A 25,424-nucleotide genomic window follows, 5' to 3' on the forward strand; every position below is an offset into this window, starting at 1 on the left:
CTGCAGACTCTGTGGGTAATGCAGAGAGTATGAATTTGGAGCATGCAGACCTGGGTTTGAATTCTGGTTCTGCCACTTACTGGCTGTGTGACCTTGGACAGGTTACTTAGTCTCTCTGAGCTCAGTTCCCTTGTTCGTTGATTGGTGATAGAGTTGTAACGATAATGAAGTGAGAGAATTATCATAGAGTATTTTCCCATAAAGAAGGATTTGGGTGATGATGCTTTTTGAGGCCATCCCATGGTGACAGCGGATGCTGTCCCCTTTCAGAGCGTGGGATCTGACTGGGTCACTTAGTCTTGGTCTGTAGATTACAGGTGAGAGTACTGAGGCCTCAGCGGGAGTGACTTCGCATGGATACGCTTGTAGAGACAGAACCAGGCTTCGGGTCTTCTGGCTCTTGGTGCAGGGCTTGTTCTCTTGGCCTTTCTCTGAGCTGAGCCGGGCTCATGGCCCATCGTGGTCTTTCTCAGGTCTTCATTGGGAAGAGAGTAGGACCCAGGGTTCTGAGTCCCCCTGACATGTGACCACTGTTTACTCTGTAAAGTTTTGAGCTTCGTGCCTCTGCGAGGTGGCCACAGCCTCTGGCCTTGTGCTGCCAGCCTCCAGAAATGCCCTGGAGGGAAGAGGTTTCGGTGGCAGGATCTGCTGCTTCCCACCTGCCAGCCATGAATGCCTTGGGGGAGCTTTGTTCTGGGTCCCGTGGTGCTCACTTGCGTGCTGGCTGGGCTAGGGAGGCTGGCTGGACTCTTAGGGGCTTGCCCCAGGCCCCTTTTTCTGACACTTGGCCTTGTTTTGCCACTTCCTTTCCCCCTCTGTCCGCTGGTTACAGATCGTCCTACCAGCTGTGTTTGTCTGCATTGCCCTGGTGTTCAGCTTGATCGTGCCCCCCTTTGGCAAGTACCCCAGCCTGGAACTTCAGCCCTGGATGTACAATGAACAGTACACGTTTGTCAGGTACGTGTTTGCTTTCTGTGCCCCTGGAGAGAAGAGAGCTCAGGCTGACTGAGGGTGTTGATGCTCCTGAGGACCAAGGGCAGGTGGCCTCGAGAATCACACGGTGGAGTGGATTTTATCAGCTGTTCTAAAGCCCCGACACAGACTAATATCGTATGCAAAGAACAGCAGGGAATTGAACCTCCACTAACAGACCCGTCCTCTGTTCCCACTTTTGAGCTCCTTTCTTTTTATCCTACTGTCATCAGGAACAGGCATCTGTGTTTTACGTAAATAATCTGCTCTTGCAAAACATCTATGAGGAAGCTATAGTATTTGGGCTTTTTATAGCTGTGTCTTAATTTTGTCGCTTCATCCCAGGGCTTCTGTACACTGTCACAGCATCATACGTCCAGGTTCTTTTTTTTTTTTTTTTTAAGATTTTATTTATTTATGAGAGACAGAGAGAGAGAGAAGCAGAGGGAGAAGCAGGCTCCCAAGGAGCAGGGAGCCCGATGTGGGACTCGATCCCGGGACTCCGGGATCATGACCTGAGCCCAAGGCAGTCGCTTAACCAACTGAGCCACCCAGGCGCCCATACGTCCAGGTTCTTGTTTGCACAGTACATTTCATGTGTTTATTATGTCACAGAGTGTTCTTTAGACATGGATACCAGCTACTCTGTAACAATCCAGTGCTTCAAACAAAAGGACAAAGGAATTTCTCTACTTCCTTCCACAGAAGTTTTCTTCCATCTTGTAGTATTTGTAGACCTTTAGATGGGGAGAAGCATCTCAGTGATGTAAAAGGGAAGCTTTAAAAGAAACAACGAAAACAAAAAATACATAAATACGTGAATCGGTTCTTCCTTCTCTAGCCCCATGTTTCTTTCCTGTTTGGTTCAGGTTTCGTGGATAACTGTGAAAGTATTTTGAAAAACCGATCCTTAATGAATTTCTTCACATTAAAATACGTATAGAAATGTGCGTGGGCGTTTATACACGTGCGCACACCTGTAGGCACAGCTCCATTCATTACAGCTTACACAAGCTCAGAGGGCTGTCCCTTACCTTAATCCCAAACATGCAGTCAGTGTCAGCTCTTTCTGGGTAGGTTTTGTGTTTTATTCATTTCTGATAATGAGCGCTTGGCACACAGGAAGTGCCTAATAAAGTGTTCAGTTTAGAAAAACAATTCCACCTCCCAATTCCTGGTTTTAATGAATTGCTGAGCTGGCTGCTGTCATGTACCCACAGTAATGATGCTCCTGAGGACGTGGGCACCCAGGAACTCTTGAATGCCCTCACCAGACACCCCGGCTTCGGGACCCGCTGTATGGAAGGAAATCCAATCCCGTAAGTGCCCCTTGAGCTGTGAGACCCTTGACAGCTGGGTTGTCTTATGCTTGTCCCCTGGGTTTGATGTCTGCTCTGTTACCTTTATCAGCTGTGATAGATGCCCCTCATTATGACTAGTATCATTTGTCCTTCAAAGCATTTTTAATTTTTTTAAAAAGCTGATACAGTAATCTAACCAGAATCTAGGAACAAACAGAGCCAACGAGGAGAGTTTTCTGTCATCCTGCGGAGCCAAATCACTGCAGACATTTAGTTACTGCTTTAGAGATTAATATTTAATTCAAATAGCACTTTGTACTGATCAAATGCTTTCCCCTTCTTCCTTTCTACCAGCTCCTGTACCTAAAAGCAGAGATAGGCTGCCATTAGATATAATTTGCGGTTTGGCTTATCAGTTTCTTCACTTTACCAACCTGGAAAGATGTTCTATATTATTGTGTATAAAGATGGACGTTTTCTTCTTTTGGAGTTGCATATTTTTGTACTTTCCTTCAAAATCCTTTTTAAGGAAGTAGGTAGTGTATGGATAAATGCAGTGAAATAACCCCGTGTCTCTAAGTGGGCATGTCGGGGGGGAGGTGTGTGTGGAGGTCTTTGTGCATAAAGACTGTGAAAAGAGGTGAGTTTCCAAGCGACCCGAACCATGGCCTATGGAGGTTCGAGGTTCCAGGCTCAGGTAGAATGAGGTTCTGGCTCAGTTACAGCACAGACTCGGAGGAATTATGGAGAGTGTGGGAAGGCATAGGAAGATTGGAGAAGGACTAACTTGAATTCCAGGTTTTCAGTGGAAGATACTAACTTTGCAAGTGACAGACCAGTGAGCCTGGTGCCTGGGCGTGCAAGGTTTCAGAGCAGATTTCTAGACGGATAGCTACCATGTCCTTGCCGGCTCTTATTACTGAATATTTACTAAGCATTTGCTGGTACTTACTGCTTCATGGGTGGTAAGCCCTAGCAGCCAATGTCCGTTCCTAAAGAATAAGATGACCGTTACGGAAAAGGACACGGAGACATCGTCTCTAGAGTCACAAGACTTTTGACTTTTGTCGAACCTGCCCGTTTCGTAGGTGAGGTAGAAGAATGAGGTGGATTCATTATCCGCCCGCTGAGCGCTGTGGACTCAGGGAGGTGCCAACGTGGGAGGAGCTGGGTCTGGGCTCAGGGCTAGCCTCCAGAGACAAAAGAGGTCCGGCCCCTGCCGTCAGAGGATTCACAGTGTTGGGGCAGAGCGCCGCTGCACGTGTGTGTGAAGGGCGGTGGACGGAGGGGCCCCACTCTGGCAACTTTTCCCAAATTCACATTATAGGTTTTACCAAAAGGAGTAGAACTGAGGGAAGTTTGACTGGGACATTGATTGCGGCATTGAGCTTTGTCTCAGCCAGTCATCTTGGGAAGGTTTTGGAGTGTGAGCCCCGTGTCTTACTTGGACTTTTCCATCAAGTCACGGAGCTTTAGAGAGAACTAGAGAGCAGTCCACAAATCTGTTCCTTTGATATTTTCAGCACGTACAAGAATAACATAAAGAGTGTGGCTATGCATTGTAGAATTTTGCAACTGGAAGGGATGCTGGAAATGACTTGTTTAGCATGACATTTTGTACTTTTATTTTGCTGGTGGAAAGATAAGACCCACGAGGGCAAGCGTTGTGTTGTGATGGTCTGCAGTGATTCAGAGCTCAAGTCAGGCTTCAAGGCCTTGTGATGCTTGCAGACAACCTAGCTCTTCATGTACTGAGCACCCTCACCCCATGCCCTCCAAACCCCAATTCTGTACTCATTTTAAAACATAAGGTGAATCTTGCCATCCTGCACCAGATTTACAGCACATTGAGCATAACATGCAGACTCCTTCCCAGGCCCGGGTCATATGGCACCTGCTTCCCTCCACCACTCATCTCCCATCACTCTCCCTCCTACCTCATCCCATTCCAGCCACACTGTCCCCCTGCTGTTCCTCAAACATGGAAAGTTCACTTCTTCTGAGAGACTTTGTACCTACACTTTCTATTGCCTTTGCCTGTAGTGTTCTTTCTCCCCAAATCTTTTCCTGACTCCTTTCTATCATTTATGCCTTGGAAGAAGGCAGTAGTCCCTCTTCCCCCAATTCAGTGTCCTCTTATTTTGCTTTATTTTTGGCTAAGTGACATTTGCTTATTGCCAAATTCCTCTACAGAAGGCAGGGACTTTGTCTTGTTCACCCCAGACTCTCAGATGTGCAGAACAGTGTCTGGCACATAGTAGATGCTCAGTGAATATTCGCTGAGCGGACACAGGGGCAAGAGACCAAATGCCGGCAGATTGGATTGACTGGAGTTTGGTATATGAGCATTTAGGGCCTCTTTGTGTTCCTTCATCCTTACCTGTAAAGTGAGTTTGCAGCTTACAGGTCTGTGGGGAGATCAAACAAATGGTGAGGGGATGGATAGATGCATGTTTGTGGTTGTTATTGATTGGTCTGTGCTCCTGAGGCACCAGGAAAGGCCAGGTCCTCTCGGGTAATGCTGCCTTTGCTGTCCTCCCTTTGCAGAGACATGCCCTGCTCAGTGGGGGAGGAGGAGTGGACCACCGCCCCCGTTCCCCAGACCCTCACGGACCTGTTCCAAAATGGGAACTGGACGATGGAGAACCCCTCACCCACCTGCCAGTGTAGCAGTGACAAAATCAAGAAGATGCTGCCCGTGTGTCCCCTGGGGGCAGGGGGGCTGCCTCCTCCACAAGTGAGTCACTCTCCGTGTGACTGAGCAGATGGCGGTGCAGTGGGGCTGGGAGCTTCTGCTTGGGAAGAAGGAATGGCTGACCTATCCTGCCAGGGGGTTGTCTCTTGATCTTAATTCTTATCATAGGGAAAGGCATGTGGGTTTTGAGGGGAAGGGACTTGGTCTACAAGTTCCCATATTTTAGCTTGTTTGTCTACTTTGAAAAGTCAGCCTCGGTTACTTACTTGTTTGAGTTAAAACCAGATCACAACACTCTGGATCAGTGGGCTGTGGAAGGCACAGTCTGGCTTCTCCCACTGAGGTCATGTCACAGAATATACTGTGACAGGCCCGGCTCCATCCCTGGTTCTGCCACAGATGAGCTGGTGACCTCAGACAGGCCGCTCAGTGCCTGGGCCTGTTTCCTCACCTCTGAATTAGGGAGGCTGGCCCATGAAACTTCTGCGGGTCTTAAAACTCTGACATTCTCTGAGGCTGTGAGTGTGGGGAGCAGTTCGGAGCCTTTTTTCTGAGAACAATTTCAGAAGGAGGCTTGTGATCTCCCTCTGTTGCTTTATCAGCATCTGGGTTGCAGGGTGAGGACAAGCAATTGTAAGTGGGTGTGAGAACTTAAAAGAAGTCCTGGTTACTTCTCTATAAAAGAACAGTGAATCTATGCATCTGTATAACTCCAATGAACCAAAGAAGTCACTGGGCATAGTCAATGATACTGCTCCCTAAAAACCTTTTGACTATAAAGAATCATGTTCCAGTGTCTGTTGCTCAGTAGTTCAGAATAATTTCCTTGGGGACATCTTGGCTTGGCGTAAGTGAATGGCCGATGCTGAGGGCAGAAAGGACTAGGCCTCTGTGTTTGGCTGATGGCAGCACCTGGGCCCTGAGGGCAGGGTCTGGTCACACTGTGATCCACATTCAAGGGACATGTGTCACTGTAGTGTAGTCCTTGATTTTTTTTTTTCTGTTTCAATTGTCTATAAAGACACTTGTGCTTGTTTTTCTGTGATGACAGAGAAAACAGAACACTGCAGACATCCTTCAGAACCTGACGGGAAGAAACATTTCGGATTATCTGGTCAAGACCTATGTGCAGATCATAGCCAAAAGGTCATTATTTACTGAAGTTGGCCCTTGCTTTTTTCAGTCCTGATTAGGGGAATTAAAGGTCTAAAAATAGCACGCTGATGGGGAAAAATACCAAATTTTGGCCTGATGTTGGCTTTTGGAAGTTTAGGATTTCCTCCCAACCTAGAAAAGATAAGCATTATGAACTTTAAGTCTTCAGCATCAAGGTAAGGCTGCCTGGTATAATCACAGGTCTGTGCATTAGAAAAATTCTGGAGATCAAATGTACCATATTATGATTATAGTTAACAATACTATATTATATACTCCAAAGATGTGAAGAAACTAAATCTTAAATATGCTTGCTACAAAAAAAAGGATGATGATTTTAGGACATGGTGGAGGTATCGTGGTAATCTTAATACCTAAATACATCAAATCAAACTGTTATATACCTTAAATTTACATCGTGTTCTATGTCAGTTGTATGTCAATAAAAAAATAAATCTCGATTCAAATTTGAATTCTACTTACCATCTGCTTCACCAGGAGCAACCAGTTATCCTTTAAAAAGTCCTCGTTTGTAGAGTATGTGAAAATACCATTGCTCTTATTATTTTGTTGGGAAGATTGAATGACGTTGATATATAAAGTGCCTCTCGTGAATGGAGTGTGTGATAATGTGGACAGTATGTGGCATTATGGAGCCCTGGGCCTGCTTGGTGGCCTGATGTGGCCATGGAGCCTTGGAACAGCCCCAAAGTTTCCAGGGCTATTGAGGCACAGCGTTGAATACTTACTTGATGCCCAGGAAATGTTTGTGCTGGTTTCCTTTTGGTTTGTTGGGCTTCTCTGTTAGGTGTTCTCAGTAACTTTAAATGCTGAATGATAATTACTGTCGAGTTTCCAAGAAAGAGGCATAACCTTTCCATGTCCTCTGTAGTTGACATATTACCTTGAATTCAGTAGGTTTTGGGGCACCTGGCTGGCTCAGTTTGTAGAGCATGCGACCCTTGATCTCAGAATCATGAGTTTGAGCCTCATGTTGGGTGTGAAACCTACTTACGAGGAATAATAAAAAAAAGTTTTAGTTCAGTCACATCTTTGTCTACGAGGTGGTTTTTGAAGTGGTTTAATCCAAAGCATGATTTTCTTATAAATAACAAGGTTTTAAAATGGGGAGAAGGAAAGACCTAGTGACTGGGGTGTCCTTCTGTGGGTACTGATCACGGGATTCTTTCTGTCCTGGCTTGTCTCCTTAGGTAGATAGTAACTTCTTTTGTGTTATCAGGAATAGGATCAATGTTTTTTTGAACTGATTTTTGGTTTCTTTTTCTCTGGCTTCTGCAGTTTAAAGAACAAGATCTGGGTGAATGAGTTTAGGTAAGTTGATCTCTTTCTGTGCTCGCTTGTATTTTGTCTGGACTCCTGTAGTTCAGAAGGATGACTTTGATCCTGGTATCTCAGATCCCAGGATGTTGGGGGGTGGGGATTGTTTTGCCTTTGGTGTTTCTGCTCGGTGCTTAGCTCCCACTTCAGATGCCTTTGAAATATTTGGCCTTCTGATCCCCTTGAGGAGATTCAGCAGTTTCTTGGAGGTCTCTAGAGATTTAACCGGGAAGCACAGTGTTGTGAGGGAAATACCTTACTCTATTTACATTTCCTCCCCACCAAATCAGATTCCCAAGAGGGTCCTGGGGACTCCGGGACAATTTTTCAGGCCTTTAGAATGAGACCAAGAAGGTCTTGGATGAAATAAGAGGCATCAAAGCCATCTATTTTCACAGTATTTGAACTCCTTTATCTCTCTCGGTATTGAAGGAACCAGGTAGCACTAGGGAAGAAAGGAATGAAAAACACTTGAAGCCAGTTTGTACTTCCTAGAGAATGAGATGCCTTATATGGCTGCCCCAAAACTTAGCTCTGTCACTGCTGCCCACCTTTCCTCTTTGCCTTTTTCCCAAGGGCCAGCACCCACAGAACTTGGCACAGAGCAATTGCAGACTGGGACCCCTAAAGTGGCCTTCATGCTAGGGAAGAGCTATGGCGTGTTTCCCCAGACACATGTCCCAAACATTCCTTGACACCCAGAGACCCACATGCAGGTGCAGGCTGGGGCCACCAGGGTGGGCGGAGGAGCATCTGTGAGGGAAAGGCCGTTCTTTCCTCAGGGTCTCAGCCATCTCATGCTGTGTGTAATCACAGTCCTCGGGCAATAACCGTAAGAGTTAAGCGCTTGCCAAAAGTCCTTAGAGGGGGCCAAGATGCAGCTTTCTCCAAGTCTAACTTTGGTCTTGCTTTGAATAAGCAATTCCCCTCCATGAAGCCTGCAAACATTCATGTGACGTGGGCTGCTGAATGATACTGTGTACCACACTGTATTTTAATGTTAGGCTGTTCTTTTAGGTATGGAGGGTTTTCCCTGGGTGCAAGTAATTCTCATTCACTTCCTTCAAGTCAAGAAGTTAATAATGCCATCAAGCAAGTGAAGAAGCACTTGAAGCTGGCCAAGGTATGGTATCCATCCTAGGACATGTCAGAAAAATGGGCCCAGAGTTGCCACTCTGTGGGAGTGGTTGGCAGGTACATCTAATCACCTTGCCACTTACTGTTTTTGAAGACTTTGAATCCAAAGCCATTACTGGCATCTACTGATCTTGTGCCAGCCAAGACTGAGCTACTCAGCAGGTATTTAATATCTGAAAACATAGATCAAAAAAAAAAATTCAGATGTTTAAAAGCTCTCAGAATAACTTCATGAAGTAAATAAACTGGGCTTCAAACCCACTTACCTGAAACAATCACTGGTTAAAAGGAAATGAATCATTTCCTTCAGGCTGGCGGCAGGACCTTGGAGGCTGTCACTTCATTTCTCAGTATTTTGGGTTTCCCATTTTTTAAATGAGAATGAGGGCTCCGATGGCATGGATTTCAGGACCATGGGCATTTGCAATAGTCCTAGAGTCTGTAACTCGGCTTTGAAGGTCCAGACCCCGCATACCCGATGCATCTGCCCATGGAGCGTAGTTCTGGGTCTCAGGGGGACACCCAGGGGACTGCTTTGAAGAATGCTCACCACCCGGTTGAGACCTCTGCATCTTGGGACTTGAAGTCACAGGGTGTCCCTGTGATTCTTTCAAAACGTGTGGTTTATGGCAACGTGAATGCTTTAGATTTCTGGTCACTTATTTCTTGGGCACCAGTCCTGCAGTGGTTTCATATCTCACTCAGGTGAACAAGGCAGTAACGATGTGGCCCTTCGTAGGATTGTCCTGTTGCCCTTCCCTTGTGAATTGTGAATCATCCCAACTGAGGCAGGTTTCTGTTGTTCACAGGACAGTTCTGCAGATCGATTTCTCAGCAGCTTGGGGAGGTTCATGACAGGACTGGACACGAAAAATAACGTCAAGGTGAGGCTCTCTGTTCCAGTAGCTTCTTGATAAACTAAGTACTTTCAGCTCATAATGTTGATAGGCGTATTCATGACAGAAAAGAGCAGACTACTAATTTTACCGTGGAGGCCAGACAGTGTGGTGGTAAAGAGAATTGGCTTTACCGCCACACATACCGAGGGAACTGCTGTGACCTTGACCAAATTCCCTAACCTATCTAAGCCTCGGTTTCCTAATCTAAGAAACTGAGACAGGAGTCACGCCTTACAGCTGTGGTGAGGATTGAATGAGTTAAAGATCCAAGGTAGGCGGTGCGGTGCCTGGCCGTTTGGTCAGTGCTCCACATACCCTGGTCTCTGTTAGTACTTTACCATGTCCTCCGACGCTCATGTATTATCTTGGAGTACGACTGGCATTTCAAAAATGTGCATGCACACCTATACCCGGGAGCAGGATTTGGAAGCATTACTTTGTACCTGGTGTCTTTTGTTTTTAGGTGTGGTTCAACAACAAGGGCTGGCATGCCATCAGCTCTTTCCTGAACGTCATCAACAATGCCATTCTGCGGGCAAGCCTGCAGAAGGGAGAGAACCCCAGCCAGTATGGGATTACTGCCTTCAATCACCCCCTGAATCTCACCAAGCAGCAGCTCTCGGAAGTGGCTCTGTAAGCATGGCTGAGTCTGCCTGGGTGGGGTGAGGAGAGGAGAGGCTGTTGGTGGAGCTGGGGAGTAGGGGAGGGAAGTGTGCAGTTGGTTGAAGAGTGCTGGCTGAGGATACAGTTACATTACGGTAGGTCCGGGTGAATTTGGGTTCTGGGCAGAAAATGATCACTTCATGAACTGGCTGGCAGGGATTAAACTGCAGAAGATCCAGGATTCTGATGGATCAAAAACCATTACCTTGAGTGAATGTGTATAAAGTGACATTGTCAATAAAATCCTCAAATAATTTAACTCACCGTTAACCCAGTCGTTCATAGAAAACCAGTTTTATTAGTTTTGAAACCACGGTTTCCTAAACTTGGTGAAGCATGCTTTTATCAGCTTGTCCTTCTAATTCCTGAATGAAGTGTGCGCGCACGCGTGTGTGTGTGAAGTTTGAAGCCAGTATATCACAGTTTAAAGTGTGTAACTTTTGGAATCCTAGAGATCTGTGTTTGACTCTGGTTTCTAAGTTTCTATATGTATGGTGTTAAATGAGGCAATTCATGTAAATTGCCAAGTCCAGCACTCAACACATTGTTGATATTCAACACATGTTAGATTCTTTCCTGTGTCCAGAGCGTGGCACAGCTATTGCTGCTTGACTCATATAGAATATCAATATATACCAATAGGATCTTTATACCAAGTTTATATAAAATTAGTACATATAAAAAGTTTGTTATGCCCTGCTTAATGGGCTTATAACTGTTCTCCTTTAATAGAATCTGATAGAACTTTTGCTATTTGTTAGATTGATAAGCACACACTATTGTTTTCACTTTTATTTACAGCCAGAAATTAACTTACTTGAATAGTTTCACACTAATACTTCTCTGCTTTATTTCATTTTCAAGGTACACTAGTACTGTATGTGTGAACATTTACAACTTAATGCTCTTAAGGGTCAAGAACAGAAGGCCAAAGTGAATGCCATTTGGCATTCTTAGACTTCCTTTAATAATTTCATTGTGGCAGGTGCCTGGCTGGCTCATTTGGTTAAGCGTCTGCCTTCAGGTCACGATCCCACGGTTCTGGGATCAAGTCCCGTGTCAGGCTCTCTGCTCAGCGGGGAGTCTGCTTCTCCCTCTCCCTCTGCCGCTCCCCCTGCTCATGCTCTCGCTCTCTCTCTAAGTAAATAAATAATCTTTAAAAAGATAATTTCATTATGGCAATGGATTCTTTTTTGCCTCATTGGAATCAGTTTTGCATTTTAATTATGAGGATTTTTTTTAAATTGAAAATAATCATCTTTAACCCTGAACAAAATACATTTGGTCAATGGATTTTTCCCTCCGGGCTATGCCTCACATCTCAGATCTCTGTGTGTGTTTGCACGCGTGCGTGTGTGTGTTTGCACGCGTGCGTGTGTGCATACACTCGTGCACGCACGTATCTTGCTTGCTTGAGTTCTCAGCTGCATTGGTGACCCCTCATATCCTCACTGCCTTTCTTTTTCAGGATGACCACATCAGTGGATGTCCTTGTGTCCATCTGTGTCATCTTTGCGATGTCCTTCGTCCCGGCCAGCTTTGTTGTGTTCCTGATCCAAGAGCGGGTCAGCAAAGCGAAGCACCTGCAGTTCATCAGTGGAGTGAAGCCTGTCATCTACTGGCTTTCCAATTTTGTGTGGGACATGGTAAGAACCCCAGTCTGCTGCTGCTTTCTAAATCATCAGGGCTGGGGACTGGATGAAAGAGCCTCTGGCTCCTGTAAAAGTGTTTGCATTAGTCAAAGTGAATGAAGAAGGAAAGGCAGAGGCTGTTGTAAACTCTCATGATGCCAAATATGGGATCAAATGCAGAGCTGATCTCACACCGCAGAGAAAATCTGTCTACGCTGCAATGAATACCACTACCATCACTACCACTAATTTCTTAAGTGACCACTTTTCGAAGTAACTTTGAGCTGGAAGACTCTTAGAACTCCAGTGCCTCTACCCTGTCTGGTAGGTTTTCACCTCCAGAAGCAGGGTGTTCTTTGCCTTAGCAGGAAATCCATCTTTCATTTGGAAACTCTATACATTTGACCCAGAAGCCTGTCCATCCATTTCAGATATGGTTTTGTGCCAGCACTAACAGATTGCTTCCGTTCAGACCAATATGAAGGACTTCAAAGAATTCTGAAGTTCTAATTTTTGTAAAGTGGAGTTGAAATATATCTCCCTTGACTTCCATTAATTGTAAGCCACACAGAACGAATTTAATCCTTCTCCCACTGCACAGCCCCTTGGGTATTTGAAGACAGCTTTCATTTAACCCAAGTCTTGCCCACATAAGATGATAGATGAGAACACACTTTGTAATCTTCAGAGCACTATACGAATGCGAGTGATGATGGTGAGGATGATGTCCGTGCTGATTAGACCAAGCCTCTCAGACTTGCCACCCTTGTGATATGTTGCCTTTCTGTGTCCATGCTCCACATTGTTAATGTTCCTTTGGAAAAGCCAAGCCCAGAACTAACCCTTCAGACTCTGGTGTGAAGGGTTCCAAGTCTAGAGAGAGTTGATCTTTATCCCATACCTTCATCACTCAAAACCTCAGCACAGGTTTTGCATGCAGAAGAAGCGCTGTCTTGTTAGCAACTTGGTAGCAAACTGAAATTTCCATTTCCCAGAATGATTGGTGAATGGGGTCTCTTTCCTTCTACACGAATACAGTTGACTTTTTGAACCTAAACTTTATCCCTGTTACACTGCATCTTGTTTCCTATCCATTTGTTTTTGTTTTTATCTTGCCCGAGTAATTACTTCATTCCGTAAACACGTACTGAGTGCTCATGATGTATCTGACTGTGGCAAGCACAGGGGATTCAGAGATGAAAGATCAAGTCTGTGAACTCAGAGACCTCACTTAGCTACCTGTGTATTATCTGTCACTTCCTACTTTTGACTCTGAAATTTGCTGAAAGCAGGTCTTCATCTAAATTGTTGATAAACCTATGGGGAAGGATGGGACTGAGGCAGAGCCCTGTGGTCCGAAGCTCAAATTCTTTTAACAGCCAACAAGCCTACTCTCACCTCCCTGCCTCTGCTTTGCTCTACCAGTTATGAATTCTCATAATTGTCCTGTAGTCAAGCCTTTATATCTGCATTGTAAGGCTTGATACACTGTCAGGACAGACTTTAAAATTATTCTCAGTGTGATGAAACAATTCTGACATTGATGAGGTAAGCGCTTATAAATAGATGTGAGATTGAATTTGGGCAGACTATAATATAGCATTAATTATAAAACACACAATTATCTCCAGGAAGAATCATGGAAGCTTATTTGCTGCCTGTGAAATTATAATTACTCTGACTGGGAATCCATCGTTCAGTAAGTTTACTGAGCGTGACACCTTGGCTTAGCTGTTGGAAAGCTGGAAAGGGCATGCAGTTTATAAAATCAGCCAAGGGTAAAATGCTTGTCAAAATGTATTGTCCAGTATTTTGGTGAATATTTTATGTGGCTTCATTAATTCAGTTATTCTCTGCTCTGTTTATCTGCCCTTTCTTGTCCTGTGGTGGTGAAGACTTGGGGTGTGTTGTGTCTCTGACTTAGGGGTAAACTTCATTTCCTTGTTCCACTTCTAGTGCAACTATGTGGTCCCTGCCACGCTGGTCATTATCATCTTCATCTGCTTCCAGCAGAAGTCCTATGTGTCCTCTACCAACCTGCCCGTGCTAGCCCTTCTACTTCTGTTGTACGGGTAAGGCACCTCTGCAGCGGTGGAAGGCATGTGGTGCCCAGAGTCCGAGGGAAGGCAGGGGACCCCCAGTGGACATTTGTCTTTGTGCCTTACCAGGTGGTCGATCACACCTCTCATGTACCCAGCCTCCTTCGTGTTCAAGATCCCCAGCACCGCCTACGTGGTCCTCACCAGCGTGAACCTCTTCATCGGGATCAACGGCAGTGTGGCCACTTTCGTGCTGGAGCTCTTTACCAACAATGTGAGTCCTGCAGGAAGAGCACCTCCCGCAGGGACGAGCATCTCTGCGAGCCAGGGGACCGCGCCGCATCAGGATCTTAGGCCACTCGTCTGTGGGGCTGACCCCATGGCCCTCTCTGCCCTTCGGATTCTCTCCTCTCTGGGTTTGCATAGCACCTCTTTCTCCTCCTTTTCCTTAGATTTCTCTGACTGATCAAGCCCTTTGGTTTCCTTCGACAGGTTCTTTCGTACTCCTTTCTGTTTCGGTGCTGCTCTTCCCAATATTCGGTGCTCTGCCGTCTTTGCTTTCCACTTCAAATGTGTCTCTGTGTGATGCTGTTCGTTCCTGAGGCTTTTCCTGACTCCCCTCCCTGTGTCTTACATTGTTACCTCCCCGATCTTTGCCTTTGACCCTGATTGTTCCCTAGAACTCTAGTCTCAAGTTTTCACTTGCCTAGCGGGTGGCTCCATTTAGATTATTTCCAGATACCCTGGACTTGACCTGCCCTCATCATCTTCTCCCTCAGGACCTAGTACTTCTCCTGCCATTCCTGTCACACTGGATGGCACTACCATCCACCCGGTCACCCCGGCTGACAACAGTATGGGCATCATATATACTTTGCTTTTGTTTATTTCCCACATTCAACTGTTTGTCAGTTCTTCCAATTGCATGTCTTTTTAAGGGTCTCTGCCCATTCCTGTTGGCGTTGTCTTTGTCCAGATACCTTAACTTAGCATGCAAGCTGTACGGCCCTTCCTGGCCACATCCCGCCACACCCTTTCCCAAGACTCTGTAACTTCATCTGAGTTGGTTGTTCCTTAAACCCTCCATTCTCCTGTAGGTCTGACTTCCTTTATCTCACCAACCCCTCAAGACCGCACTCAACTGTGAAGCTTTCCTTTCCTGCCCCATGGGAGGTGCTCTCTCCGTCCCCAGTGCTCCCAAAAGCCCTCACTTCATGCCTCCTGTAAAACACCTATCCAGTGATGCACTCATTTCCTCCAGAGTAGAGACTCTTTATTAACCTTTGCCTCCCCTGTGCCCTAGCACAAGGCATCCAGCCCACAGCAACTTAATTGTTGGATGTTTCGCCACTGGCTTAATGTACACAAGAATTGTTAAAATGCCAACAAAATCCTGAAGCTGAAATGGACCCAGACGTGGGCAATTTGCTTTTGAAATGCTAAGCCAGTATTTTATTATGGATTTGCTTCTGATTAAATATAACTGTGTTTCTAAACTTGGCTTATAGTTGTCCACACTCATAGCATTACTGCAAATCCTCGAAAGAGGAAATTTTATTATATGTCATCAACTGTGGCTACCACTCTTATGGGTGTCTGAATTCAAAGGTTCAGTTTGACCCCGGGGAATCAAATTTTTCTTCTCTCCCGTTATTGCAGACCTTGATATATTTTTAGTCTAAACCATAAATGACATTCAGTTTCTCTCTGTCTTACTATATTTTTCTTAGAAGCTGAATAACATCAATGATATCCTGAAGTCTGTATTCTTGATCTTCCCACATTTTTGCCTGGGACGGGGGCTCATTGACATGGTGAAAAACCAGGCAATGGCTGATGCCTTGGAAAGGTTTGGTGAGTGACAGCAGTGGCTCGAGGGTGCTCACATGGAGATGGCAGTTCTTGTGAGCCTTGGTCCTCCGGACTTCGGTTTGGAAAGAGGCTGGTGATGGGGCATAGGACTTCCCACCACTGAGAAAAGGTTCATGACGATGAACCTGGATGTAGCATGGGTCTTTGGATAGAACATTCGTCTGTGTCTCAGATAGCACTGAGAAAAAGGAGAGGGGAGGTTTAGAGGTAAGGAAAAAAATAGTGGCTTTATCCTGAATCCAGGGCATAATGCCACTGGTTGCATTTGTTAGTCACTGGAAAAGTGAAAGCACAGTTTGAGAATTTGATACAGGCCAGAGAATGAGAAGGAAGGGTGCAAACTTTGGCTCTGACTATGAGGAAAATCATGGGCCTTTTACACCTCTATAAAAAGGTAATTTACTGCAGCTCTTTCTGTCTTTAGAGTCTTTAAAAATATTTCTCCTGTAGCCACATTACTATTCTTTATCCACTGGCTCATATAGCTAGATGGGCCATGTTATTTAATGGACATAGGAGAGGAACTTTTTTTTTTTTTTTTTTCCCATCTAGCAGGTACAAAGGAGATATATAAGGGATGTAAGGAATAGTCCCATAAAGCCGGGTGATTTAATTGGTTCACTAGGTTATATTATATGCTACTGAAGGAGGCATTTTTTTTTTTTAAAGATTTTATTTATTTATTTGACAGAGAGAGATACAGCGAGAGAGGGAACACAAGCAGGGGGAGTGGGAGAGGGAGAAGCAGGCTTCCCACCGAGCAGGGAGCCCGATGTGGGGCTCGATCCCAGGACCCTGGGATCATGACCTGAGCCGAAGGCAGACGCTTAACGACTGAGCCACCCAGGTGCCCCACGAGGCATCTTTTTAAAGTGCTCTCTAATCTTCCTTCAGTGAAACTTAAGAGTTTGCTAAAATACCCTAGAAGTTACCCTGGATTGCTTGCCTTTTTAAAAAAAGGATTTTCGGCATGTCTCATTTAAATAGGAAACATAAGATATGAAATTATAGGTCTAATACATGTTGGTTCTGAAATTCTGACTGATAATGAGTCACAGTATATTTTCCCAAAACCCTACCCTAAATCAGACTTGGAAGTAGTCACTCCCTTAATTTTTCCTCCTTGTCATTGGCAGTAACCATTGGTGTTTCTAGGAACAGAGGTAAATTTGAGCCTGAATTTGAGGAAGGGCCATGGTCTTTGGTGCCTCCATTCTAACTGGATCTCTGCATTGTGTCTACCAGGGGAGAACCGTTTTGTTTCGCCACTGTCCTGGGACTTAGTGGGACGAAACCTCTTTGCCATGGCCGTGGAAGGGGTGGTATTCTTCCTCATCACTGTTCTCATCCAGTACAGATTCTTCATCAGGCCCAGGTGAGCTTTTTCTCAGAACTCATGGAGCATCTGGTTGAGGGTCACAGAAGAACACGGGGAATCACTGGTCAGTGGTGGTTGCATTGCATTCAACTCAAGACGATCCAGCTAATTTTCCTAATGTGGGCATCCTCTAGCCCACAGCACTGCTGATCCTAAAAACTGTGGAGAGTAGATTTAAAGGACTTTGTTAGAAATTGGATCTTTGTCTTGAAAAATACCTTGAAATACTGATTTTTCTTAAAATGTTTTTCCCAAGACCTGTAGATGCAAAGCTTCCTCCTTTGAATGATGAGGATGAAGATGTGAAGCGGGAAAGACAGAGAATTCTTGATGGTGGAGGACAGAATGACATCTTGGAAATCAAGGAGCTGACTAAGGTGAGCAGTGAGTACAGGCTGTAACAACTTGTCTTCAGTTTTTTTTAGCTTTATATGTTGGAAATGAGCATTTTTGATGATTTGATTAATGAAAAGAGTGTGTGTATCTAGACCAAACTTCTATCAATTTAATTTTAAGATACACCGAGGGGACTTCTTAATTAAAGAAATCCTACTGAGAATACTTATGTAATGTGAAGTCTGGTTCTCAAGTATATTTGTTTCTCACACTTAACATTTATGTGTTTGTTAAAACATACTAAAATTGTATATCCAGTCAAAGCTGAGGTAGGAAGAATAAATGGTTGATTTTTGAGTATCATGGTCTAAAAAGCTGGTATGTCCCTGTAGCTCAGGAGGACAGTTTGTTTCAGCCCACTCCAGTTCACTTTTTTATAATATGTACGATATTTGCAGTGTTTATACATTTTGGCCCTGTAGAATTTTTTTTAATGTAGGCTCCATGCCCAGTGCAGGGCTTGAACTCACAACCCTGAGATCAAGATCTGAGCTGAGATCAAGGGTTGGATGCTTATCCGCCTGTGTCACCCAGGTGTCCCTAGAATTTAATTTTTAAAATACCTACAATATCAAGTAAATGAAAAATTATGTAGATATTAATGACCAATGTCTCTTAAAAAGGTTGATAATAGATTAAAAATAAAAAATTCACTTTTAAGCTTTTGAATCATTCAGACAGAGACAGATCATGGCTCTTGGCATATTAAATATGTGACTTAGTTTTATTTTTTTAATATTTTATTTATTTTTAAAGATTTTATTTATTTATTTGAGAGAGAGAGAGCACATGAGAGGGGGGAGGATCAGAGGGAGAAGCAGACTCCCTGCCGAGCAGGGAGCCTGATGCGGGACTCGATCCCGGGACTCCGGGATCATGACCTGAGCCGAAGGCAGCCGCCCAACCAACTGAGCCACCCAGGCGCCCTATGTGACTTAGTTTTATCGATGAGCCTTGCTTCGTGGTGTGTTTGGGTTATAGTTCCCTCTTCCCCAGTTGCTTACCATAGTTGTGATTCACTATGGCTCTTGAATTTTTGCATTTTGTTGGTTGCAGATATATAGAAGAAAGAGGAAGCCTGCTGTTGACAGGATTTGCGTTGGCATTCCACCTGGCGAGGTAAAGGCACTGTCTACACTGTACTCGCCCTTGTTAATTCAGATTATCTACCCAATCAACAACAACAACGTCTATAAGGGTTGAAAATAGTTTTTAAAACTTTCTCTATTTATGTCTATATGGAGCAATCAGTCATTGAGAAGGTGGGGACCCCATATGTCAAAAAGCAAAAATTTTGGATAATCTCAGGCAGTTTAAGAAAAGAATGCACATCCAAAATGTGTCTTTGTGATCCATTCAAGATGATGAAATTCAAATAGATTTTTTTAAGTAGGTTTTCTTCTTTTCTCGTTCATGATTGTGTTCTTTTATGCCCGTTAGGCAAATTAGGTGGTGAAATGTGACTTGGTTGGCTTTCATTACTGTTTTTTACACATTAACTTTGGCTTCAACCTGACAGTTCCAATATTTACAAATATGCTCAATATGTCTCATTATAAATGTTTAAATATCTATAGAAGTTCTTAAAACCCCCCCAAATTTGACTCTTTATTGACATTTAAGAACGTTTTAGAGTCGTGTCATCTCAAAACTAAGCTGAGGTGACTCTTTTATAAGGGTCATTTATATTCAGATTATTAGAAGTTTGCTTTAACAGCTTACTCATCTCTTTCAGTGCTTTGGACTTCTGGGAGTTAACGGGGCTGGGAAATCATCAACTTTCAAGATGTTAACTGGAGATACCACTGTTACCAGAGGAGATGCTTTCCTGAACAAAAATAGGTGAGAAAAGATGTGGACTGTATTTTGCCACAAAGACTTTATTTTTTTTTTACTTTATTTAAATAAATATATTTTTATTTTTCTGACTATAACGGTACTATGTAGTTTATAAAAATGTTGAAATAGATAAAGTGTAAAGACAAGAATAAAAATCATCCATAATCCCACTACCTGAAGATAACTACTATTTACCTTTTTTTCTCCCAGTCTCCCTCTTATTTTTTTTTAACAGCTTTATTCAGGTATAATTTTACATAGCATATAGTTTACTTGTCTTAAGAGCACAGTAATTTCTAGTGATTTCTATTCGATTTACAAGGCTGTGCACTCATCACCACAATCGTTTTAGAACATTCCCACCACCCCCAAACTCTCTATTTTACACATATAAAATGTATTGTAAAATTGAGATCATACTATGTCTAGATTTTTGAAATTAGTCTGTTGTTAATGAGTCTAGTATGGACATTTCTTAATGGGTTGCATATTCTAAGATATAGCCTTTGCGTTGCTCCATAACCGCCCCCCCCCGTACACTTATCTGCAGTTTATTTAATCAGTTCCTTATTGCTGGACATTTATTAGTTTCTATTTTTGACTATGTAAATATGTCCTTGTATTCGTCTTTTATTTCCTCAGGGAGCATTCCTATAAGGTAAAAGGGTATGTACTTGCCAAATTGCCCTTCCTAAAGGGTATCAATTATTGAGGCCACAATAGGCCATTATCTGAGAATGCACAGGTCACTAAGCAATCTGATCTTTAGGCGCACCTCCACTTTAGAGACCTATTAGGCAGTGTTACCCTTGGGTACTCTAAATATGTGGGGTTTCTCTGGGCTTTTTATATGGAGAGGTGGTGTAAGACAGTGGCTTTTGAACTTTTCTAACCATGACCCATTGTAGCAAATACATTTACCTCTCAACCTAGTAAATACACAAAATCACATAAACAGGCATATCTTAAAAAAAAAAAATCAATCTTATGACCCACTAAATTTATTTTGTAACTCACTAATGAGTGATGACTCAAAATTTAGAAATAATAGATAGGGGGCTAATAGCCAATAAAATTGAAAAGAGTGAGGGACTTAATGTACTCATGGGTCCCCTCTTTTGTCTCTTATCAGTTTTTTCAGTAGCAGGGTAGAGAAGGTTTAAGAGAACAGAAATTCTGGAATAGCAGGCCTAAGACTGTGCGTTTGCTTCCCCAGGCTTGTTCCTTCTACCAGGTTCCTGGGATACAAAGCAATGGGAGCAGTAGGCTCAAACTAAGGTTTATCACAGCGACCTGTTGTAAGAGCTGGCTTGGGCAGTGTTGCTGGGAGGGCCAGGCACAGTGTCTGTGGGCCTCTCAATCATAACTCTGGAAAGGTCTGGACCTGGGAGTGTGAAACAGGCAGAAGGGAAGGAACACTGCTCGAAGACCAAACAAAGGCCAAATGCTGTCCAGAGGTGGCTGATGTGTAGCCAGCAGACTGGATGGGACACTGAGCTTCTCCCACATCAAGGATTCTTAACCTGAGATTGGCTTCATTGGGCCCAAAAGCTGCTTCCACCAATATATTTAAAGCTGTGTATGTAGATTATTTTTTGGTCACCAGATTTTCGGAGAGCCTGTGTTCAAACACAAAAACAAAACAAAAATCTCCAAAACAAAGCCCTTAAAAACCAGGAGGGTGCGCGGGTTGGGTAAATAGTGGGACCAGGGGGTCTAGACCATGTTGTGGCCGAGTCAATGTATGGGCAGCAAACAGCAGAGGGAGGGAGGTCACACCCAGATTTGCTGGGCCTCCTCTGGGTCTGAATGGCCATGAGGGAGACTTTGGAGTAACAGAGTACTTGGTATGTATGACTGGATCACAGGGTCAAGTCTGGGATGGAGACTCAGTGTTAAAGCCCCAGGATTGTGAGTGAGATTGTTGGTAGAGGTAGTGCTGCAGTTGGGATGGCCTTGGGAATCTTGAAATGGGACTGAGCGCAGGCTCAGTCTCATTTAATCAGATTGAGGTGTTGGGAGAGCCAGGTGCAAGCAGTAGGCAGGACAGAGGTGGGAACCCTGACTGCCAGAGGGGCTGGCCTCTGGGGGGTAGAGGGTGTGGGGCAGAAAGATTATTCCTTCAAGCTACAGCAAGTGTGATCACTGGTTATTTTTGTCATGTGCAAGCATGCTTTATAGGAACATGAGACAAAACTGTCCACTCAGAATCTCTCTAAATGCTTAAAACCTGACCATTTTTTCCTTTGCAGTATCTTATCAGACATCCATGAAGTCCATCAGAACATGGGCTACTGCCCTCAGTTCGATGCCATCACGGAGTTACTGACCGGAAGAGAGCACGTGGAGTTCTTTGCCCTCTTGAGAGGAGTCCCAGAGAAAGAAGTTGGCAAGGTATGGTGGGCACCAGAAGCCAGGCTGCCCCCTTCGGCAGGCTGACAGTATACCTTACCAATGACCACTGGCTTCAGGCTCTTTTTATTCATGGATGCAGCAATATGAAATGCTGGCTTTTTGCACCTACTCTGCAGGGTGGGAGTCCGTGGGGGTGGGGGTGGGGGCAGGGGTGAGTGGACAGACAGGTGCTGGAGAGCAGAGAGGAAGTGCTGTGCCCACCCCTACGAGTCCTTTCCCCCTGCTTTTTGGCTCCTTGGCACTTGCTATTATAGAATCTACTCAGTGAAAAGAATTTTCCTAGTCCTACTCTGTAAAGAATCATATACAAGTGTAAGAAGGCATGATAAACAAATCAGACGAAAGTCAAGGTCCTTTTTATTACTCTAGGTTGGTGAATGGGCAATTCGGAAACTGGGCCTTGTAAAGTATGGAGAAAAATATGCTGGTAACTATAGTGGAGGCAACAAGCGCAAGCTCTCAACGGCCATGGCTCTGATCGGTGGGCCCCCTGTCGTGTTTCTGGTGAGTATGACTGCATGGAGCACTCTTGTTTGGGCCTGAATGGAAAACATCACTTTCCTGAAGTCCTGTACGTCCAGGGATATTGCCGGACTGGCTTGGCTAATGGCATGCCATCCTTCCTCCAACCAGGAATGGCAGAGCAGCCTTAGTAAACCAGAAGGAAGGAAGTTCTTTTGTTCTTCTCCTTGATACACACTGGGGTGGCTTTGCCATGCCCTCCGATGCTCCAAAGGAGAGATGCTCCAGGGCCCTTGTTTCTCTGGTGTTGGGGAACCCTGGCACGTGTGGCTGAGTCTTGGATATGTGATTTGACCTTTCTCTGGAACATTGTTTCTGACGATCTATGTGTTCATCTCCTGAAGATGGAGATTGTGGACACAGCTTCAAGATCTCCAGGGTGGCACCTGGGTCATTGTCCTAACATACAAATAGATGGAAAACAGAAGATTAAACTGGACATAGCCCCTTGACCCTTTTCATTCTGCTTGGAAGTGATTACAGGAAGAAGCTTTGGGTTAAGGCTTTAATGTTATCTGGACCATTTGGATCTGCAATTTGTTTCTCTTAAGACTAGCAAGTACAATGTAACAGGCCAAGCTGTAATGAGCTAGAATAAAAAAAAGTAATTTTACCCAAACCTTATATGGACTTTAATAGAGATTTCAGACAAAAAGAATTTTTAGTGTGTACTTGTCAGTCATGAAAAGATGATTGAAACTAAATAGCTTTTTCCTTTCCCTTCCTATTCATTTGGAGAAATTTAATTTTATAAAAAATTTGAGTTTCCTACTTGAATGACACATTGGTAAGAGTGAACTGGTTACAAACAAGTATGCAGTTTACTGCTGTATGTGAGGTCTGGTTCTTTGGTCTATCAAGAAATAACTAGACTGGGCGCCTGGGTGGCTCAGTTGGTTAAGCGACTGCCTTCGGCTCAGGTCATGATCCTGGAGTCCCGGGATCGAGTCCCGCATCGGGCTCCCTGCTCGGCGGGGAGTCTGCTTCTCCCTCTGACCCTCTTCCCTCTCGTGCTCTCTATCTCTCATTCTCTGTCTCTCAAATAAATAAATAAAATCTTTAAAAAAAAAAAAAAAGAAATAACTAGACTGGTAAGTTGAAATTTAGGCTATTTTAAAGATGCTTCTGCATTTAAAAACAAATCTTTGTGTTTTTAACAAATAATAGGACTTATTCTATTCTAATTACAGGATGAACCTACCACAGGCATGGACCCCAAAGCCCGGCGATTCTTGTGGAATTGTGCCCTAAGTATTGTCAAGGAAGGCAGATCAGTAGTGCTTACATCTCATAGGTCAGTAGTGAAGACTTGGCGTGGCATCTGTGTTGTGTTTAAGGTTTTCCAAGTAGCAATGTGGTCATTGTATAAAGATTAGAAAGTATAGAAGGCAAAGAGAAAATGTGATAATCACCTGAAATTCTACTACTAGGACACAACCATTGCTGTCATTGGGCTATATATCTTTGCAGTTTTCCTGTGCAGATCTGCGCGCGCGCACACACACACGTACACTAGGCGTGTGTATTTTTACAAGCAAAAATGCAAGCTTTGTACATACACTGTTCTTTTTCACTTAGTATTTTGTGAACGTTATTTCAAGTCAGTACATTTAGATGTGTCATTATTTCTTATAGCTGAATAGACCGTATTCCAGGAGGAAATACCCTAATTTATTTAACTCCTCTTTTTGTAGCTATTTGGACTGTTTCCAACTTTTTTTTTTTTTTTTTTTTTTACAAATGTAAATAGCATGGCTGTAAATAGCGTTATCCCTACATCTTGGTGTATTTGTAATAGGAGGCAGTTATGCCCTAGGAAGCTGGGAATCTATTTCTTTGAAATTCCAGATGTCCTATGATGTTTGGATGGTTAGAGGAGCATCTTTCTAAAACAAAAACCTCTGTTTTCCCACAGTATGGAAGAATGTGAAGCTCTCTGCACTAGGATGGCAATTATGGTCAATGGGAGGTTCAGGTGTCTTGGCAGCGTCCAACATCTGAAAAATAGGTAACAAGGGTAATTTCTTGGGGATAACATCTACTGAGAACACTTGTGCTTATTCTTTTTGTGAGCATATAAATGGTGGCTCTAAAATAAGAGGAAATAAACTGAACAAAATGGTATAGTGGAAAGATTGAGGGCTTTGAAGTCAAACAAGACTTGACTGATTTGAATTCTCTCTTTACCTTTTCCTGGTGTGTGCCCTTGGACAAATCACTTAACCTTTCTGAGTCTGTATCCTAGGAATATCTGCTTTCTGGCTCTGCTAAACAAATGCGGTGGGGAATTTTACACATGTCAATATGGTTAGGCTTTGGAGTCAGACACAAACGAGTCTACATCCTGGCCCTACCACTTAGGAGCTCTGTACCATGGGCAAGTGACTAACTCCCTGGGCTTCAGTTTCTCTGTAACATGTCAGACTTCACGTGTCCAGGTGAGGATCTAATGGAATTGTGTATCTGAGGCACTTGGCATGGCACGTCACGTAGAATAGATAATCAGTAAATGGTAACCAGTTCCTTCTCTCAGATACTTATTTCTGGGTCTGTTGGGGAGTTTCCTTTTTCAAGTTGAGTAGAGTTACATATTATTTTGAGAAGTTTCCTGAGGATCTTCCATTGTTTTTTTTTTTCCTTTCTTCTGCTTTCAGGTTTGGAGATGGTTACACAATAGTGGTACGGATAGCAGGGTCCAACCCTGACCTGAAGCCTGTCCAGGAGTTCTTTGGACTTGCCTTTCCAGGAAGTGTCCTCAAAGAGAAGCACCGGAACATGCTACAATACCAGCTTCCATCTTCACTATCTTCTCTGGCCAGGATATTCAGTATCCTTTCCCAGAGCAAAAAGAGACTCCACATAGAAGACTACTCTGTTTCTCAGACAACACTTGACCAAGTAAGCTTTGAATGTCCAAAACAGACTGACTTTTCAGGGTGAAGATTCCTGACTCCTCTCCCCCACTCCCATATGGGTCCTAGAGCAGATTTGACTGAGCTTGAATTTCTGATTTACCACAAGCTGTGCTTTTTACTAAACTGCTCTGAATGTGTAAAGGGAGATGATTCTATCTACTTTAGAGGGTTATTGTGAGAATAGGTTGTAATAATAATCACAGTAACTATCATTTTCTGAGTACCTACCATGTGCCAGACATTTTGCCAGGTGTCTT

At 43.9% G+C, this 25,424-nt stretch overlaps 2 protein-coding genes across 8 annotated transcripts in view; one reads left to right on the forward strand and one right to left on the reverse strand.

Moving 5' to 3' along the window:
• The window catches only part of ABCA1 (ATP binding cassette subfamily A member 1), a 126,710-nt gene that overhangs the window by 97,505 nt on the left and 3,781 nt on the right, over positions 1–25,424 (forward strand). For all 5 annotated transcript variants that reach the window (XR_012373529.1, XM_073876622.1, XM_025888383.2 and 2 more), the window contains exons 29-49: positions 833–957; positions 2,193–2,291; positions 4,821–5,010; positions 6,020–6,114; positions 7,423–7,455; positions 8,479–8,584; positions 9,408–9,482; positions 9,961–10,130; positions 11,629–11,806; positions 13,748–13,863; positions 13,960–14,104; positions 15,561–15,684; positions 16,948–17,077; positions 17,337–17,457; positions 18,533–18,595; positions 19,212–19,318; positions 21,568–21,709; positions 22,100–22,234; positions 23,443–23,546; positions 24,168–24,260; positions 24,907–25,150. Coding sequence is in view for 4 of the 5 variants with exons in the window: in XM_073876622.1 (XP_073732723.1) it covers positions 833–957; positions 2,193–2,291; positions 4,821–5,010; positions 6,020–6,114; positions 7,423–7,455; positions 8,479–8,584; positions 9,408–9,482; positions 9,961–10,130; positions 11,629–11,806; positions 13,748–13,863; positions 13,960–14,104; positions 15,561–15,684; positions 16,948–17,077; positions 17,337–17,457; positions 18,533–18,595; positions 19,212–19,318; positions 21,568–21,709; positions 22,100–22,234; positions 23,443–23,546; positions 24,168–24,260; positions 24,907–25,150 (2,595 nt within the window). In the remaining variant the exon portion in view is untranslated. The remainder of the gene's footprint in view (positions 1–832; positions 958–2,192; positions 2,292–4,820; positions 5,011–6,019; positions 6,115–7,422; positions 7,456–8,478; positions 8,585–9,407; positions 9,483–9,960; positions 10,131–11,628; positions 11,807–13,747; positions 13,864–13,959; positions 14,105–15,560; positions 15,685–16,947; positions 17,078–17,336; positions 17,458–18,532; positions 18,596–19,211; positions 19,319–21,567; positions 21,710–22,099; positions 22,235–23,442; positions 23,547–24,167; positions 24,261–24,906; positions 25,151–25,424) is intronic.
• The window catches only part of LOC112836550 (protein NipSnap homolog 3A-like), a 35,132-nt gene continuing 18,360 nt past the window's right edge, over positions 8,653–25,424 (reverse strand). The window contains exons 6-7 of one of the 3 annotated variants that reach the window (XR_012373530.1): positions 19,199–19,304; positions 8,653–8,771 (exon numbers count right to left, since the gene is read on the reverse strand). Coding sequence is in view for 2 of the 3 variants with exons in the window: in XM_073876630.1 (XP_073732731.1) it covers positions 23,585–23,613 (29 nt within the window). In the remaining variant the exon portion in view is untranslated. Of the gene's footprint in view, positions 8,772–19,198; positions 19,305–22,064; positions 22,652–23,569; positions 23,614–25,424 lie in introns of those variants that run through there. The other 2 variants (XM_073876631.1, XM_073876630.1) reach the window with 2 other exon arrangements.

The sequence above is a fragment of the Callorhinus ursinus genome, unplaced genomic scaffold (genome assembly GCF_003265705.2).
Source record: "Callorhinus ursinus isolate GAN/ISIS: 27379988/994484 unplaced genomic scaffold, GSC_fseal_2.0 scaffold24, whole genome shotgun sequence".
Lineage (NCBI taxonomy): Eukaryota > Metazoa > Chordata > Mammalia > Carnivora > Otariidae > Callorhinus > Callorhinus ursinus.